Source organism: Chlamydotis macqueenii, chromosome 8, assembly GCF_036417535.1.
Source record: "Chlamydotis macqueenii isolate bChlMac1 chromosome 8, bChlMac1.mat, whole genome shotgun sequence".
Classification (NCBI taxonomy): Eukaryota; Metazoa; Chordata; class Aves; order Otidiformes; family Otididae; genus Chlamydotis; species Chlamydotis macqueenii.
The window spans coordinates 11,912,791-11,931,622 of record NC_141563.1 but is presented as its reverse complement, the minus strand read 5'-3'; the positions used below and the strand labels follow the sequence as shown (position 1 = coordinate 11,931,622).

Here is an 18,832-nt window from a genome sequence, read left to right as displayed (position 1 = left end):
CATAGAATCGTTAGGGTTGGAAGGGACCTTTAAATGCATCCAGTCCAACCCCCCTGCAAGGAGCAGGGACATCTCCAACCAGATCAGGTTGCTCAAAGCCCTGTTCAACCTGGCCTTGAATGTTTCCAGGGACGGGGCATCCACCACCTCTCTGGGCAACCTGTTCCAGTGTTCTACTACCATCATTGTAAAAAATTTTTTCCTAATATCTAATCTAAATCTACCTCCCTCAAGGGAGGTACTTCCCTTTATTAGTATGTCCATTAACCTCCCCTCATTAGTGCCTGCAAAGCTGAGCCTTCAGAGGTAGCTCTTATCATCTCAGTAGCTCCTGCATCCCTCTAAAAGATTGGCTGCTGTTGAGTTCACTGTCAGCCTGAGGGAAACCTGAGCTCTGGAAAAACCCACGTGGCAGCCGTGGTCGTGCACATGTTCGAGACGTCTCATCACAGCAGTGATGTTCCTCCTCCTCCTCGCAGGGAAGAGCTGATGACCTCCTCCTCCTTCGACAGCCTGGAGGTCCTCCTTGACTCCTTTGGCCCCGTCCGTGACTGCTCCCACGACAACGGGGGCTGCAGCAAGAACTTCCGCTGCATCTCGGACCGCAAGCTGGACTCAACAGGCTGTGTGGTGCGTGGCCCCCCAGGGACCTGCAGATCTCCTTTGGTGTGAGCGAGGAGCAGGAGGGCAGAAGGGGAAGGGCTGCACCCTTCCTCCCTTCCCGTCACCCCGGGATGGATATTTTTGGGTTGATTTTGCAGCAGGAAGAAGTGTTTTCGGGCTGGCAGCTCCTCTGTCCCTGCCCTTGCTGCACGCACGCAGGAGAGAGTGAGAGCCTGTCTGCTTGCTGGCTCTCTGGGAGGTCTCCCATTGCTCACGCGTGTCCCCAGTCACTGCCACAGCTACTTTTCTGTGGGAAGGGAAAGGGTGTGCCCCTGAGCGTTACTCGGGCTTCGATTTCCAATGCAGAGCAGTGCCAGAGCCCTCCCCTCCGTCTCACCCCCCCCCGGGCCAGATTTCTTCCTTGGGGACTTCACCTCTCACATCCGCCCCACCAGTGCCCGATGGGACTGAGCCCCATGAAGGACGGCACAGGCTGCTATGACCGTCATGTCGGAGTGGACTGCTCAGATGGCTTCAACGGGGGCTGTGAGCAGCTGTGCCTGCAGCAGATGGTCCCCCTGCCTGAGGATCCCCTGCTCTACAACATCCTCATGTTCTGTGGGTGAGTTCCCCATCACCCCCCCAGCCATGGGGACACCCCCAAGGCACTGCTGTACCTTGCCGCTGCCACCCTGAGCTCACAGGTTGAAAGGGAGAGTCTCCTCTCTTCCCAGTGTTGCTGCTGGGGTGGCCTGGTGGCCCCAGTCCCCACTGATGGGGGCTGCAGCTGATGGTGGACACCATGGTGGCTCCCCAGGTGCATCGAGGACTACAAGCTGGGCACGGACGGGCGGTCGTGCCAGCTCATCTCGGAGTCCTGCCCCGAGGCAGGGGACTGTGGTGAGCCCCGTGAGCTGCCCATGAACCAGACGCTCTTCGGGGAGATCTTCTATGGCTATAACAACCACTCCAAGGAGGTGGCTGCAGGGCAGGTGCTCAAAGGAACGTTCAGGTGAGTTGGAGATGTGGAAAGGTGACCCCAGCAGGGTCAGACCTTGCTGTTCTCTCCAAGAATAAGCCGTGGGAAGCGGCCTGGGGCTGGGTTTTAGCAGACTGCCTAGTTCATCCACATCTGGACAAGCTTTTCAGGAGGTGGAGGGTTGGTGGGGAGGGCACATCTGAAGTTTTCCATTGAGAGTAGACACTTTTGTAAGCTGTGCCCAAAGGAAAGGCTTGGTGCTGGGTAACGTTTTGGGATGGGTCACTGGCTGGTGGGGGTGATCCCAGGCAGTTCCCCTGTCCTCCAGCCCTGCCCTCCTCTGCAATTAACTTCCAGGCAGAACAACTTTGCCCGGGGCCTGGAGCAGCAGCTGCCGGATGGGGTGGTGGTGGCCACGGTGCCCCTGGAGAACCAGTGCCAAGAGGAGCTCTCTGACCCCACGCCCGACCCAGAGTTCCTCACTGGTGAGTGAGTCCGGTCAGACCCACGCCTCTCCCAAAGGGGCAGCTGCCGGTGTGCCCAGCTTTGGCACCTGCCCAGGGGACCAAACTGAAATGTTTGGGTTTGTCCTGCCAGAGCATTGTGGGCCATGAGCGATGGGGTTATCATGGATTCCTAGACAACTTTCAAGGATTTACCTTTCTTCCACCAAGTTGCCAGCACCCCTAAATAGCCTTTGTTTCCTCGATGCTTGTTGCAGGTGGCTGGAATGGCTGAGGTCACCGGGCAGCTGCTAAACGAGGGGTGGACAGTTGGGTGTTTTGGAAGGTGTCTGCAGGGCGCTCTGTAGCGAAGGCAGTGTTGCCCTGGCCTCAGCATCACGACGGGGTCGGTGGGGCTGGGACTCTGCTGGCAATTATGCTGGGGAGGCAGAAGCCAAGTAAATTATCCTATTCATTTCCTACTGCTCTGCTGGCTCTTTGTGGCTGATTAAGGCAAAAAAGAAAAAATAAAAGGAAAAGAAGTAAAATCTTCCTTCTCCACTTGTCAGCAAGCAGATCTGGATGTTGCTGTGAATACATGAGAGGCAGAGCTGCTGAGTAAGGAAGGGCTGTTTTTGCATAAACACTTTGCAGGGAAGAGTAAGGCTTTGAAGCTGTTGGTAGCAGTCAGCTCGGGAGGGAGAGGCACTGGAAGGCAAAGGATCTTGTCCTCCGCCTTCATTTCTTGTTCCAAAGAGAGGGATGCCTGTTGTTATCCGCCTGAGCTCCTACTGAGTGGCTGTTTAGCAGCAGAGTTTGCCACTTCGCTGCTGAGTGGAGGCACACTGCGTTGGCTGTACGGCAGCCGAGCCGCAAGGGAGGAGGTGGCTGTGTCCCGGCATCCTGCTGTGGCACGCTTAGGGATGCTCCGGTCACCAAAATCAGAGCCGTGAACACCCTTCAGTTTCCTTTTTGGAGCTTTGTCCAAGGCTTAGTGGCCTCTCTGTCCCTCTGCTCGTGGAAGCAGAGCTGCTATGCGCCTTGGCTTCTGCCTTAGGCAGGACGAAGTGGCCACCCAGCCCTGGTCTCTGTGAATTTCTGGCTCTTGTAACGCACAGTTAAATGGCTGGAGAACAGGACATCTTTGCCTGGAGAAGGAGAAACCCCAGCTCCTGTTCAACCCCAGCGTTGCCTTAATGTCCTGAGGGAGCATGAGCGTTGATGGATGTGCGAGTTCCACTGTAGGCACATGCCCCACTCGGCTCAATTCCAGCCGAAGGGGACCCAGGCCCTCTTGGTTGGCCGCACCGGGGTACGTGTGGTGTGACAGTGACCGTTCCCAGGCCTGCAAACAGCTCATTAAAAAGCATAACTCTCATTAGTGAAATCATTAGCACACCTGGGCATGTCTTGGGAGCGGGTGCTGTGAAGGAAGCAGGAGGGGGTGCAGGAGGAGGCTCGTTATCTTCCGACGCAGAGCCCCAGATGATAGGATGAAATGAGCCTATGTGTTTTCCTTCAAAGCTGTGATTTTAATTGCCAGGGAGCAGCTGACCCTCAGCTCTGAATGCCTTGCTGCCTCCCCGGGGGTTCACTGTGTGTGCATGGCCCTTTTCCCCATCTTCTACCCATCCCGCTGGCTGCATTGCCCCAGGCACAGCACGAGGGGCTGCAGCCATCCCCACGGCGGGACATCCCTGGGCAGTGGCGCTGAGCCCCCGTGTTCTTTCTCTGACAGGGATGGTGAACTTCAGCGAGGTGTCCGGGTACCCCCTCTTGCAGCACTGGAAGGTGCAGTCCGTCATGTACCATGTCCGCCTCAACCAGCTGACCATCTCCCAGTGTAAGCATGTGGGCCTTGGGGGGAAAAAAGGGCTGGCAAGAGGACACAGAGGCAGGTGGTGGGCTCAGAGGTTGGTTGCCCATTGCAAGCATGTTGGAGGGGTGGCAAGGGCTCGGGGTCCCTTGGGATTTGAGCATCTTCTCCTGTCTCTTCCCCAGCCTTCAGCAACGCGCTCCACTCTCTGGATGGGGCCACCTCCCGTGGAGATTTTGTGGCACTCCTGGACCAGTTTGGTAACCACTACATCCAAGAGGCCGTGTACGGCTTTGAGGAGTCCTGCTCCATCTGGTATCCCAACAGGCAGGTCCAGCGGCAGCTCTGGCTGGAGTACGAGGACATCAGCAAAGGTAGGAGCCCCCCTAGTCCCCAGGAAGGGTCCCCAAAGCCACCCCATGGGAGTGGGAAGCTGAGTTTGCTTTCGGCGTAGCAGGAAAAGCGCTCGGCCCATGCCAGGGCTGCGTCCCGTCTTGTCCTCTTGTTTACACCCTTCTCTTGCTCCCTTTGAAGCCGGCCGAAGGTCTCCCGTGGACTGCAGCAGGCATCAGTGTGGGCCAGAAAGGAAGATAAATACCCTCATCCCCAGGGAGATGAAAGAAGAGTGCACTAATCCCACCGAACCATCCTGCCTGATTCTGGACTGAACTGTTATTTGCCTTTAATCCTGTTCCTTCCTTCCTTTTGTCTCCGCCATATCTGCTCCCTTCCACTTGCATCCCGTGGCCAGACTTTTCTCCCTCTAATGTGCTTTCTTCTCCCAGGCTGTCAGCGCTGTGCTTTTAATGTCTGGAGCTCCGTTATGAATTGGGAGGTTCACCATGGCACAGAGAGCATCCAGCACTGCTGTATCCCCTCTGGAACCCTCGCCACAGCGAAGTGTGACAGTTTCCCCGTGGAAGGAGTTTTGCAGGCGGGCGATGGCTGGTTTGGACACCAGCTTTCCAAAAGCTGAGGGAGCCTAACACCTGCCTGCTGCCGGCTGTCAGCAGGACCGCAGCATCTCCTCTTGTGCTGGCCTTTGGAAAGCTGCCTGCCGGCGTTTTGCTGCCTGCACTGGGGACGTTGGGTGTCACCACCCAGGCTTGGGCAGCGAATGAGAGCCAGCCCCCGAGGCCAGACACGGGGGATGCCGAGCTGTGTTTTAGGTGACCTTGGCTTGCTGCTCCCTGCACAGGAGCTCCCTGGTGCAGGCAGCGTGAGCTTGGAGCTCACCGTGACCACTGCATCATTTCCATCATGAAATTCCGTAATTCTCAGTATTGGCACCAGCCTTCCATGCTGCTCTTGCTGTGCCCCGGCCACGGAGACATTTGTTCTCTCTCTAGGGCTCTTGTGTGGGAAAGGCTTCTTTCTGAGCCTGAGTCTGGATCCTGTGGGCTCAGACCTCCTGGAGCCTGGACTTCTTCCCAAGCCCACCTGCGAGAGTACAGACCCGATGCTGTTTTGCTGTGGGCTGTCTCCAGATGTAGCATCTTTTGATTACAAGTACTTTTTTTTTTTTTTCCTCCTGCAATTTCCTCCTCTTTGATTTTCCTGCTTGGAGTCTTTTCAGGTCTGGCAGTCTCTTTCCACCCACAATATCACATTTAGGTTTCGCTCTGGCACCTGCCAGTTTCCCTCCTTTGCTTTTTGTTTGCAAACGTCAGGAGCTGGATATTGATTGAGAAATTGCAAGAGACAAATCATTCCCTGGCTCCTCTGCTTTCCCTTGGAGCCTGCTAAGCTGCAATTCACAGCCAGCCCAAAGCGATCCATTTCTGGCTCGCTGGGGGAGCCAAGTGATGCTCTTGTATCCCGGGTTTTGTTTGACAGCCTTGTTTTCTTCACAGGAGTCTCGAGGATGGGCTAGCACTGGCCCTTTTCTCAGCAAACTCTCGCAATAGGAAGATCTTCCTACTGAGCCGTGGACGTGCTCTCTGGTGATGCCCTGAGTCGAGGGGCGAGGCTTTGCCTGGGCATCCTTCAGCCTCCTCCGACCCCAGCGACCATTGTTAGTGGTCCCTCTGGGCCTTTCTTTCTTGGGTGCAGAGCCAGGGACATCCTTCTGCAGGGATTTGGGGTGAAAAACATCGTTCCCCTGTAGGACAAGGCTTGCAGCGGCAGGGCAGTGCTAGCCAGGGCACAGCGGTGATGGGCAGATCCTGCCTTCTTGACTACTGCGCCAGGGCTTTTCCCCTTGTCTCGGAATATTCCCTGCTATGGGAGCGCTGCAGAAAAGCCCACCAAGTGCAGGGTCTGGCTTGCTGCCCTGTGCAGTGGGGCACCCAGCATCAGGCACCTTTGCACCGAGCTGGGAAAAGCATAGGTTGTAGCGGTGCTTTCCTGCTGCAAGTCTCTTTTTTTCAAGCCTGCTGGGCTGGAGTTGCCTGAGGGTTGGCAGGGTAGGACCTGCAGATATTCCCGCGTGTGGACAGGGCAGAGGGTAAACGAGCCTTCAGCTTCGTCACAGTCCAGCTGGGGGTCTGGGGTCCCGAGGAGCATATCTGACTCCATCTCACCACTTTCTTTTGCTTTGTGACACTGCTTTGTAAACTAAGCCCTTAGGAAGAGACCCTATTTCCTTGTCCAGCTGCAACTTTGCCCACCTCCATCATGCCCCATGACAGTGCTTTCTGGGCATCATGAGGCACTGGCAAGTCTTCCCTGCTCATTCTGAGTTTTTCGGTGCTGCTGACTACTTTGGAGGGGACACTGAGCCAGCATTGTTGCTGTGCACCCTGGTCTGACACTCATCCTCTCTGGTCTCCAACATGTTCTGTCACGTCAGCTTTGATGGGGTCCTTGGGAATCAAGGGACTTGAGCGAAGAAATCAGCTGTTGGGCCAGGAGGGCTTTTGGAGGGAAGCAGTTTGGCAGGGGACTTTGGTGGGGTGTCAGCGTGGGGTGAAGGTGCCCAGGCAAGCCCTTTGTAAGTCTCCAGCCACATGAAGGAGGCTCCCTCTTGTGGGGACCTGCTGCAAGAGTGGTCCATCTCAGTGCAAGGCAAAGGGCTGGGGCTGGAGAAACTGAGGCACAAGGAGACAAAAGCCTTTGCGATGGTAGAGGCCAGGGTGGACTTTTCAGTCCTGATTCCTCCTCTGAAGACCAGTGAGAATTTCATCCCTACAAAGTAAATGGGGAGCTCTTAAGGATACAGGACAGTCTCTGGGCAGCACTGTCTCTCTCCTGGGTCAAAGGCAAGGCTCTGTCCCCCTCTCATCCCCTTGTTGATGGCTTGGAGCCCACCTTGGTGCCCCTCTTTTCCCCCTTCTGCAGGCAACTCCCCCTCAGACGAGTCAGAGGAGCGCGAGCGGGACCCCAAGGTGCTCACCTTCCCCGAGTACATTGCCAGCCTCTCCGAGTCAGGTACCAAGCGTATGGCAGCCGGCGTGCGGATGGAGTGCCAGAGCCGTGGGCGCTGCCCCTCCTCTTGCCCACTTTGCCACGTCGCCTCCAGTCCTGACGTGCCGGCTGAGCCCATCCTGCTGGAGGTCACCAAAGCGGCCCCCATCTATGAGCTGGTCACCAATAACCAGACCCAGAGGGTGAGGAGCCACTTACTGAGGGTGGTGGGGTGGGCATGGGCAGGACAGCATCGGGGTGGTCTTTGCAGGCAGCTTACCCTGGTAGCATCATGCCAAGCCATAGCAGCCCTTGCCTGTTGGCCAGACCTGCTCTGCAGGGTGGATGGACCATGCTGAAGCCACTGGGGGATGGGTGAGCACTGGCTCGAGTGGGGTGGGTTAGAAGCTCACCTGCATGGTGCTCAGTCCCTTCTCTTCTCTCCCAGCTCTTGCAGGAGGCCACCATGAGCTCGCTATGGTGCTCGGGCAGTGGGGACGTCATTGAGGACTGGTGCCGCTGCGACTCAAGTGCCTTTGGGGCTGATGGGCTGCCCACCTGCGCACCTCTCCCACACCCCATGTAGGTCTCCACGTGTGCCCAGCCTGGCCTCTTGGTGTGATGGGTCTGGGAGGAGGCAGCGATGGCAAACAGTGTGGTGGCAGGAGGTGGTGGGGCTGGGGTGGCTTTATGGGACAAGTTTGCAAGTGAATGGAGGACTTGGAAATCAGGCAGAGGGTGCAGAGGTGCAGTGTCTTCTAAATTCAGCTGAGGACTGGGGAGCTGGTTTTGGATCCATCCTGGTAGAGCAACCCCAGGGAAGGAGCCTTTTGGACCAGCGTGCCCAGAGCCAGAAGGTGGAGGAATGGGGGAGTCACTTCTCTCCTGAGGTTGCTCTCTCCCATGGGCTTATGGCTTTGAAGCTCTTCTGCGGTGAGAGAGTAAGGCAAAAACAGTCCCTACATAAACCCAACTAATTTCTAGTGCATTTGCACATGGTCTGCACAGCAGAGTGAGCAGCGCAGCAAACACACTCATGCTGCCTTTTGCACCAGTCATGGGGACTGGGTGGAGTTGTCCTTGGCAGCTCTCTCGTACTGTCAGTTTTGCTGCCTTTTTAAGGCACAGAGGAGCAGTGAGAAGGTGATGGACATGGGTGAGGGTGAGCGTGGGTGGGTGGTGAGGACAGCTGGCAGACCTTGCCCTCCTGAGGTACTAACCAGCTGGCATTGCCCCACAGCTTGCGGCTCTCCACCGTTCACGAGCCCAGCAGCACACTGGTGGTGCTGGAGTGGGAGCACTCGGAGCCCCCCATCGGGGTGCAGATCGTCGACTACCTCCTCCGTCAAGAGAAAGTGACCGACAGAATGGACCACTCCAAGGTGGAGACAGGTGAGTGGGGACTCCACTGGTTCTTGCTGGGAAGGGTGGGATGGAAACATTTGAGGAGAGCCTCTCTCTCCCTCTTTGCAAGGGGATCCCTGCAACATATCCAGTATCCTGTGGAAGACAAAGCAGCCCCCTCTCCTGCCCACCAAGCCGCAGAAGTGGCAGCTCCACGCCATGGTGATGAGCCTTGCTGGCAAAGCAATGGGTCCATCTCTGAACCAACCTCATGCACGAGCCTTGGTCCTCCCTTGGCACCAGGCAGAGTGGTAGCGGGCACAGACCTCAGCGGCTCTCCACAGACCCAGGGACACCTGTGTCATCACCCGCGGCGCGTCCTCCCCTTTCTCCCTAGAGACGGTGCTGAGCTTTGTGGACGACATCATCTCCGGTGCCAAGTCACCCTGTGCCATGCCCGCCCAAGTGCCCGACAGGCTCTCCTCCACCATCTCCCTCATCATTCGCTGCCTGGAGCCTGACACCACCTACATGTGAGTTGTCTCCCTGATGCCATGCCCATGGCAGTGCTGTTGCCCTCACTGTGGTGCTCCTGCCTGTGTTTGCATGAGGTCTTGGGAGTCCAGAGCTTCACCTTTTTCCTTCTCGGCCAGGTTCACGCTCTGGGGAGTCGATAACACAGGAAGACGCTCCAGATCCAGTGATGTGACGGTCAAAACCCCCTGTCCTGTGGTAGATGATGTGAAAGCTCAAGGTGAGATGGAGGGAGCTGCTGGATTCTGATTCTTGGGACCAGCAACAAGGAGTTCCCTCTTCTAGCGTGTCCCCACACACGACTTGTGTCATGGCTGTAACATCTCCTTCACTCATAGTGGGCCAGGTGCTGCCACGTGGTGTTGAGGGTTGGTGTGGAGGGCAGTAGGTGGCACACATCCTCTCCACTGACAAATGCAGAGGCACTCCCTCCCTCCTCAGGTGGGAGGATGGTGCGGGGGCAGGCATTCAGGCCATATCAAAATAGCCAAGAAGACTGTCTGTACTGCCCGGATAACAACTGGTAGTGTAAGTGGTGGCTGTGCTTAAGAAACCCCAATTGTGTGCCTTCTTGTAAATGAATGGTATTTCGCTAACCGGACTGATGACACCACCCATTTCTTTTCCTAATTGGAGCAATCTACAGGAACCTAACCTGGACTGCATCTGGGGAATGCCATCTACTCTATTGCTCCTCCATTGAGACCTTATCATGATATGATGTAAATCGTAACTCAGGGGACAAATCTTGGCTCTGGTCTTGGTTTCCCTAGAGCTGAGCTTTAGCATGATGGGCTTTGTTCATGGTTTTCCTTGCACCCCACTGAATACCCCCTCTCCTTCTGCCCAGAAATAGCAGACAAGATCTACAACCTTTTCAATGGCTACACCAGTGGCAAGGAGCAGCAAACAGCCTACAACACTCTGCTGGACCTGGGTTCCCCCAGCCTGCACCGAGTCCTTTACCACTACAACCAGCACTACGAGAGCTTTGGGGAGTTCACCTGGCGCTGTGAAGATGAGCTGGGGCCCAGGTAGGCTTGGGAGCTGGGTTGACTAGGCAGGCAGGCCTATCCCTCGTAGATGTTAGTCACCAGGAAGGTGGCTCTCTGGCAAATCTCATGAATGTGATGATAAAGCTTAGAGTCTCACAGTGGGGTTCCTATTTTGCTGGATGCTGTGCATATGTTTGGGGTCTAGCCATCTCCCTTGAAGGACCATGAACACAGGACAAGGTGGAAGGGGGTAGACCACTGTCAGCCCATCATCCTTGTCTGTCCCACCAGCCCTGTAATGCCTATGGAGTTTAGCCTAGTCCATTCAGGCTATGCAGGATGGGAAAGGGATGGGATTCTATTTTTCCCTCAGTAGCTGCTGCCACAGGTGAAAAGGCAGATCTTCTAAAAATAATGTGCCTTTGAGGAATGGAGGTTGTTGCGGGTGAGAAGGAGAGGGAGTGTGATCGGAGCGTGTTGCTAGAGCAGGGCCCTGGGCACTAATAGAGGGAAGAAGGTGCAAGGAGGTGGTTGTACCTTCAAGCCTGCTGGAGAAGGTGACACAGAAGATCTTGGTTGTGGAAGCTGATGGATGAAGTGCGTGCAAACACACAGACTTGGCTTTTTTCCTTTTCCTGGGCTTTGGCTTGAGTTGAATGCATCTCTGTGTGTTGAACTCACTGTCACTTGTGGTCCAAAGCAGGCAGTGGATTGACTTTGGGTCTGAATTGCACATTTTCCCTCCGTTTTTATCCATGTCTGTGGTTGTGTGGGGTGATCTCAGGGATCTGAGTGGTTTTGGTGCCCAGGCAGTGCTAAGCTGCCACAGCAGGTTTTGGAGGATGTTTCCCTGAGCTCTTCCTGGCTGAAACAGTTCCTTCACGCCTGAGTGAGCACTATGTCTTCTTCCCAGGCTCCTCCAGGTCACTGCAGCCCCTCCAGCTTCCTGGGGATGGGGTGCCTCATGCCCTGGGCTTGCAGAGGCAGACAGATGTTCCCTTCTCCCCATGTCCTTCTATATCTGCTTTTGTCTGTGTGGTTTCCCAGTAACATGGATGTTTCCAGTCAGTTTAGCAAGCTGGGCTGGGAGATTGTGTGGGCTGCAGTGGTGTTTCATAGCATCTGGCCTCCAAAGAGCCAGAGCCTTGAACCCATCCAGAAAGCAGGACTACTTCAAATGCACATCAGCAACAGCTCCTATCTATGAAATGCGTGGCCTGCACCTTACTCCTTGCCCCACACCTCCCAGCTCATCTCGCCACTAGGTGTCTTCCAGCCCTGCTTCTCCAGGTGATCACTTTTCGATTTCTGGCAGAGGACTGGGGATCCTCCACGTACTTCTCTGTGCTCCAGACCTCTGCTAGGTGGTCAGAAAGGCTCAGCAAATAGCTGATGGCTGTCTTGCACTTAGGCATGTCTCCTAGGTCAGCTTTGGTGGGAAATTTCTAAGACTTCCTCCACCCCTGGGGCAAAGCTGAGATCTTTCCTCTTTCTCCTTTTCCCATTTATCTTCTAAGAAAAGTGAGCTCTTTGAGACACAGCCTCCAAGCGCAGTAGCAACATCCCAGCGCGTGGAATCTTGTTAAGGCTGAGGCTCCCACCACCTCCTCTGCCCAGGGTTGCTTCGTTCCCATGACACCGAGTGGGATCAGCAGGCTTGGACTTACGTCTCACCTTCGTGTCGAGCCCAGCTGCGGTGATGCCGCTTTGTCTCCATTTCCAGATGTGAAATCCAGCCCTGGTTTGTGCAGACCATCTGACATCCGTTGTGATGGTTTGCATGAGGAGTACATAAAATTCCTTACGTGACAGGCTGAAGTCATCACACAGGCACTGCCATCACCAAGGCTGAATGTTACCGTCACTGCCCGCTGCCTCAGTGAGGAGACCAAGGACCAGCCAGAACGTGGGGTGGAAGCTGCCTCCTTGAGCCCCACGAGGCAGGGGTGCATTGGCATGGAGCAGCCAGAAATGCCACTGTTTCCATTTTGCTGCGTGAATCTATGAGCCAGAGGGTTAATTCCAGCCTCTGGAAATGCTGGAGTGCTTAGGATGGGATGACGCAAGTTGCTGATGAAGTGTTTGCAGCGTGATCTACTTAGAAGGAGACATTTAGGCAGCTGCAGTGGGTTCTGGTGATGACAAATCTTGGAAAGCAGACCTCTTGTTTGATCGTCTGCGAGGGCGAAGCATCCAGACTGGTGGTGACAGGACAAATCACTTGCAGATGACATTATTTAGCCAGCAGACAGAGTGTTTGAGTGTTGCTGATGCTCCTTTGAAGTCCTGGATGCGGACCCACGCGACTGACTCTACCACGTCCCTCCTCCTCCATGCGGCCATGCCGACTGCTGGCTCTGCTCGCCTGGGGCGCACTCATCTCCCTTCCCGGCGATGCTGGCTGCTGGACCGCGGGAAGCGGGGGTGTGTGCAGATAACTTGTCTGGGGTTATGAAAGCGCGTCGCTGCTGCCCAGTCTGAGAAGGGCTGCGGAGAGCCCTGGACTTTGCATAGGGAGAAGAAATGGAGGGAAAGGCAAGTCGTTTTCTAGCAGCTACTAAGTGAAAACAGGATTTGATGTGAAGGCTGGTGGTGTCTATGGGCTTTAAGCCAAAATCTGTGGGATCACATTCAACATTCCTGTTAGGGGACCTGTGGTGCTGGAGGAACAGAGGCAGTCACAGCACCTTGCTTAGGTGTCTAGATGTGGGGACAAAGACAAGTGAGAGGTTGGCTACCTTCTCATGGCTGGAAGACCTGGCCGGCTGGGCTGGCTATCTCCAGAGCCAGCACCATGCTAAGCACCCTCACCTCCCTGCTGTACTCTGGACGTGAGCCTCAGGGCTACAGGTGTCACATGGCTGCAGAGCTGGACAGCCTCTTGGTGACTCCAGACTGACCCCTTACAGCTGCAGTCACCTCTGTGATGGACCTCTTGAGGGTTTCCTCTCCAGGAAAGCCAAAGTTGGCTCTGATTTAGTCTAGCGTAAATTAATTCCTCTCCAAGCAGCTCTTCCGTGGTGCACTTGGCCTGGAGGAAGGTGTGGAAGGACTGTGGATATTCCTCCATGGTTGGTACACATACCCTTCAGCTGTCAGACCAGCCATGTGTTCCACACACAGTCCCTGCTTATCCAAGTAAGAATGTGACAGAGGGGTTTTTCCCCCTGGCATCACTATCTGTGCCTCTGATGCCTGTTCTGTGCTGAACAGATGCTGAGTTAAAGCTACCAAGGGGATGTATCTTCTCTTCCCTGTCTGTACTAACCCACCGGCTGACCTTGAAGCTGGGTAGGAAACTTATCCCAACTCTTGAGACTCTTAAACTTTTGTCTGGGTTTCCAGGCACATGCGATACTCACCTTCAAGACGCCTCATTTGAATCCATTACCTCTGCATTTCCAGATTCCCTGGAGATCACCCAAAGTGCTAGACAAGTTTAAAATGAACATAATGTGCTTTATCTGAACAAACTGTTTTTTCTTGATAAAAGCATTAGAAGCACACTTTTAAGAGGAAAAATGTAAAAAGAAGAGAGCACAATTTAGGTCATATTTGGCCAGGATCCTCTGCGCTCTTCCAATATCTCATCCGACATGTGGGGTCAGTAACTTAGCACCTTCCCCTTACCAGAACAAGCGTGCACCGAGGTTGTGTTGCGCTGGGGGTGCTGCGTGTTTGTCTCCTGCAGAAGATGGCTTCCTGCTGGACCTCCTCTCCCTCTGCCGCCTGACCTTCTCTCCTGGCTTCCTTAGCTGGGTTGCGGCTCTTTACGAAGTGCTGCTGCCGCGACGTGCCTTTCCTTGGTTTGCTCTCTGCAATTGGAAGATGCAAAATGCACATGCAAAGAACTGGGGAGCTCCATCACATCCCCTGCTCTCTCAGAGCTTTTTGGATTGAACGTTCTTTGTATGCCTCAGTATATTCCCTCTCGTTTGCACGCTGTCCCGTGGGACACGTTTCCTAAGCTGTTACTAAACATTACAAGCCATGTACCGGGGTGTCACTCATTGTACTTATATCCTGTGATATTGCATCTTATGAGGATCATAATTTTTATCTCACCTTCAGCCTTCCACAAGCCAGGCATGATTTTTTGAGCAGGTTTTTTTCCTAAATCTCCTTCATGCTCAGTGATATCTCGGCATGCTGGCTCCCAGTACGGTGCGTTTCTTCTCCATTGCTGCCTGCAGTGCTCTTTGCTCCCACTTTCCCATCCTGTTATACCTGACGTCCAGTAGCAGCAGTGACCGGTGATGCCATTTGAGTCGTTGATGATGTCCATCCCAAGGGGTACTGGGGGCTTCACGGCTACACCTGTGACTGTGTAATAAATAATATTTATAAATAATAAATAAACCCTCAATAAACCCTCAGAAAACCTAGCTTTGTTGTGAGGATGATATGAAGTGAAAGATGATGGGGGAAACAGGGCAGGGAAGTGCAAGGTGAGTCGTAAGACCAGTGCAGCAGGTCCAGCACCTCTGGGTGCCCTCATGGGCTTCTCTGACCCAGGTAGGGGCTGTTCTCACATGCATTTAGGTTTGCAGTGCTGCCATGGGGCTGATGTGTCCCCCCAGCCCCACCGTCCCTCCTCATCCTGACAGCATCAGGCTCCACTCAGCTGCTCTCTACACTGCCTGACTCTTGCGTTATCTCTTCTCCCTCCAGGAGCTCCCACAGTGTCCTTAACCAACTTTGCTTTTCTCTTCTCATACACTCCTCCTGCCCTTCCCACCATCCCCACCATGGTGTCTCCATCACCTCTGCCGCCCTCTTGCTGTCTGTCCGCCCCGGCATCTCCCCTTGCCCACCCTCACTGCAGGAAGGCTGGCCTCATCCTCTCACAGCTGGGGGACCTCAGCAGCTGGTGCAACGGCCTCCTGCAAGAGCCCAAGATCAGCCTCCAGCGCTCGTCCCTCAAGTACCTCGCCTGCCGCTACAGCGAGATCAAGCCCTATGGGCTCGACTGGTTGGAGCTCAGCCGGGACCTCAAGAAGACATGCGAGGAGCAGACGCTGAGTGTCCTTTACAATGACTATGGTGACAAGGACTACTGAGGGTTGCAGGCGCCCACTCTCACGCTGGCCTTCCCACGAGCATTCGTGAGGGTTTTGTAGATGGACCCATGGGGAGGGAAGGGTGTCGCTGATGTTTCTGGAGGCAAAAATTTGGACCGGGGAGTGAAACCAGCTGCTCTGTGCAGGACTGACTCAGTATTAGTTTCTCCTTTGACTTGGCCAAAAGCCTTTCTAGTTAGAAGTCTTGTGGGACCCAGTTTTCTTGGATTTGTTTTATTCATTTTGCCACGAGGTTCCTCAGCATCGATGGAGAGAGCAGATTGGGAAGGCACAGCCCTCTCCTGCCCCATCCCTGCCCTGGCTTTGAGAACTGTCCCTGAGGGTGCGGGACACTGATCACAGGAGAAACACGCTGACATTGCTAGGACAGGAGAGCAGGTGATGCAGGGTTGGGAAAATGGAAGTAGGGTATGCAGGTCATGTTGAGATGCTAATGGTTATGGCTGAGCAAAACCAGCCACTGGGTTGGGATTTTTTTTTTTTTTTTTTTTTTTTTTTTTTTTCTCCCCACAATTGTAAAGTGTGAGGTCTGGATGAGACCTGGCCGAGCGATGGTGCCAGTACAGGGCAGGCCTGGCATGGTGTCACCAGCTGGGTTGAGGAGAGAGGAGCATTGGTGAAAGCCCATCTCCTCAGGTTCTTCTGTCATGGCCAAAGCCCACGTCTGCTCCAAGATGCAGAGTCCTCCAGAGCAAAGGCAGCTTGGCCTCAGGGCCAGTGGTCAGTTGGACATTGTGAGTTTTCTTCTTGTGGGACCACATTCCTAGGAAGTCAACTTATACATCCCTTCAAAATAAAGACTTGGAAGCAATGTCAAACTACTGCTGAGGAGAGCCCCAGCCAAGAGAGCAGCACGAGAGGGCACGGATGAGGCTGCCTTCTGCACCAGCTGCCATGTAGCTGTGGCATAGCCCGGGCTCTGCGTGGCAAGGGGAGCGGGGCGTAGTGTACCCCGACGCAGTGGTGCAGGATGGTCCCGGAGGTCCTGGTCCCAGAGAGGGCTCAGTGATGTGGTGTGTCTTATCTGTGTTCAGGATCACATCCGCAGCTCTCATGGGTGACTTTTTTTTTTTTTTTTTTTTTTTTTCAAACCAGAGAACTGGGGGTGTCCTGGGACACTGGGCTTGGTTCAGAGCAAACTGTTCTCCAAAACCCTGTTACCACTGACAGTTCTGGAGGCAGCAAACAGCTTCCATTCAGCTTCAGCTTCAGCTTCCGGCCTGGTTTGCAGAGGAGGCATCTCTGGATGTGCCAGCTGTGCACCTTTGATCTGGGCAAGCCAGGAGCCCCACAGCGGGATTTTTACAAGGCTTCTTCAGAGAGAAATTTCCTTTTCATTTTTTCAGTCTTGGCAGGCGCAATCTTCAGCCTGTCTCTTATGATTTTCTGCCTCATTTCTCCTCCTACCTGCCAAGGACACGGCTCGAGTGTTTGCGTGGTGCTGAGAGGGAGGCGGCTGTGGTCCGCAGCCGGTCACAGCTGACAGCGCTGCAATACAGTATTTACTCATCAGCAGTTCAGTATCTTGCTGCAGGACCACACAGTGCTTTGCTCTTCCCTTCTCGTGGGCAGACCTCTCCTCCAGGGGCAGCTGGCCTGGACCGGGGAGCTGCTGGAAGCAGCCACCAGCAGTCACTATCACCTGGGCATCCCTGTGTCGTTTCTCTAATCAATGTGTCTCGCAGGGGTCACCAGGCAAACACCTGCTCTTTGCAAGAAGGAAGTCTGCTGGATCCTTTTGGCTTTTTCTTACATGTTTCTGCTTATATTTTGGTGTGCCTGATGCTGCCAAGTGCTTGGGGCTCAGAGCAAGACCAGCGCTGTCTCTGTGCGCAGGTACACGCAGGCTGGTGATCCCTACTGAGCCATTGCTCCTTTTCCTTTCAGCCATGGGCAGTCTTGGCCAAGACACTTTGGTTTATCGTCTTGCTTCTCCCAGCAGATGCTAAGACAAATTTTAACTTCCAGCAGGGCAGCCATCCAGGGATGGGCAAAGGGCACCTCCGCTCAACACCTCGGAGGGATGCTTGAACGAAGGCTGCTCTGGCCCAGACGCAAGTTGGTTGCTTGCCAAGTAATACCGCTTACGTGGCCTTTATATGAAACGCAGACTGTTTTCCTTTGGGTAGCAGACTCCTCTCTTATTGCCTGCTAGTTGCAGTGGGAAGGACGAGAGTGGGGCAGTCTGCCAGCCACTCGCCGTGGCGCTGCCAGGAAAACCCCGGATGCCCCACACATTCACACCTGCCTACGTTACTTTTTCATTCGTCCCCAAGATTTGTGCTGGGCCTCTGCAGATATTTTTGTTCTGCTTCTGCACTCATGTTTCAAAGCCCTTGTGTGGTCAACCAAAACCCCACATCGGCATCAACCGGCTGGGCCGGACTCTACTCCCTCAGCCCCAGCTTCCCCATGGGCTGGGAGATGGACCGTGCTGGAGGGTGAGGGGAAAGCCACCCATCCAAGGTTCTTTGGCAGCACTCTTGCACAGCTGGACAGAACTTGGCACCCCTGTCCTGAGATGGACCACGCAGTCTGCTGGTGGGGCTGTGCTCCGCTTGGTTGACTGCCGCGGCGTTGCCGCGCTCACTGTGCCGTCAGGTCCTGCCAGCATGGCCTGTCTGTGGGGCTGTTTTCATGATGGCCCTGGCTTTGTGAAGGCTTCCTTCTTCGTTTCCTTGCTGTGGCTTTGCAACTCAGAATTTTGCCCAAACTTGGATTTTCTTGCCAAAAATCCCTCAATAAACACATGAGCCCATCTCAGATAAGTGCCAGCAGCCTGCTGTGACTAGGCCCAGACTGGAGCGGAGGTCTGCACCATGGTTGCAGTCCTGGCCGTGGTGAGATGTGTTGCGTGGGGCTTGCTCACCCAAAACAGCTGTGGGCAAGCCTTGAGGTGTGCCCTTCCCTGCAGAGGTGACACCTTCCCATGTCTGCTGCGGGGTCCTCCTGTTGGGTCTGCACAGTATTTGCTCTCTTGGGCTCCGGGTTCTTCCATGCTGCCAACCACAGCTGGAGAAGACACTGTTTTCAGTCTGTTTCCGCAACCTCCCTTGGCACCCTGCCCTCTCTTCTTGTTTTATTTCTGAATTAATGAGCGATCATTCACCTGAGATGAACCTCTGGGTCATTATCTTTTCTTTGCTGCACCCGTACCCCTGTAATAGCATTACTGCCTTTTACTTGTTGTGGAGTTATTTAACATATAAAGATGGTTTGGTCCTTTTCTTTACAAAGATGGCTACAATTCATGTTCCTTGATGTTCTATTAAAACTCTAATGTGACGTTTTACTACTGTAGGTTGAAAGTAGGGTGCTTTAGGGTGAGATAGCTACATGGCAAGAAACACAAAATCCTTCTGGATTACTTAAAAAAAAAAAAAAAAGATTTTAAACAACAGCAACAACAAAAGTCATTGTAACACTATGTAAAACTCCAGATGATAGTTTAACTGACTATTAAACGGACCTGTTAGTAATCCGTGGCTCTGGCAAACTGGAGTGTTTGTTTGTAATTTTGGTCCAGTTGATGTCATCTTTTGGTAGCGGATGAAACACTCCCAGCCTTTGAGCCTGGGTGCGTCTTCACACAAGTTTAGCATTAGCCTGGCTGACCCCTGGCTTAGCCAAGTCCCAAACTACTCAGTGCACACAGCCGGAGCCGTGTCCTGCGCCTCGCCTACCTGCTCTGC

General features: G+C 54.3%; 1 protein-coding gene across 4 annotated transcripts in view; it reads left to right on the top strand.

Annotated features, from left to right (window-relative positions):
• Positions 1-18,619, top strand: part of ASTN1 (astrotactin 1) — a 54,646-nt gene extending 36,027 nt beyond the window's left edge. For 2 of the 4 annotated variants that reach the window (XM_086753388.1, XM_086753387.1), the window contains exons 11-23: positions 480-630; positions 1,059-1,225; positions 1,421-1,615; positions 1,940-2,067; positions 3,764-3,868; positions 4,027-4,215; positions 7,121-7,389; positions 7,635-7,768; positions 8,427-8,578; positions 8,928-9,063; positions 9,184-9,284; positions 9,915-10,098; positions 14,885-18,619. In XM_086753388.1, coding sequence (XP_086609514.1) covers positions 480-630; positions 1,059-1,225; positions 1,421-1,615; positions 1,940-2,067; positions 3,764-3,868; positions 4,027-4,215; positions 7,121-7,389; positions 7,635-7,768; positions 8,427-8,578; positions 8,928-9,063; positions 9,184-9,284; positions 9,915-10,098; positions 14,885-15,119 — 2,146 coding nt within the window. In that variant the 3' untranslated portion in view covers positions 15,120-18,619. Of the gene's footprint in view, positions 1-479; positions 631-1,058; positions 1,226-1,420; positions 1,616-1,939; positions 2,068-3,763; positions 3,869-4,026; positions 4,216-7,120; positions 7,390-7,634; positions 7,769-8,426; positions 8,579-8,927; positions 9,064-9,183; positions 9,285-9,914; positions 10,099-11,576; positions 14,445-14,884 lie in introns of those variants that run through there. The other 2 variants (XM_086753389.1, XM_086753391.1) reach the window with 2 other exon arrangements.
• Positions 18,620-18,832: the final 213 nt, after the last annotated feature.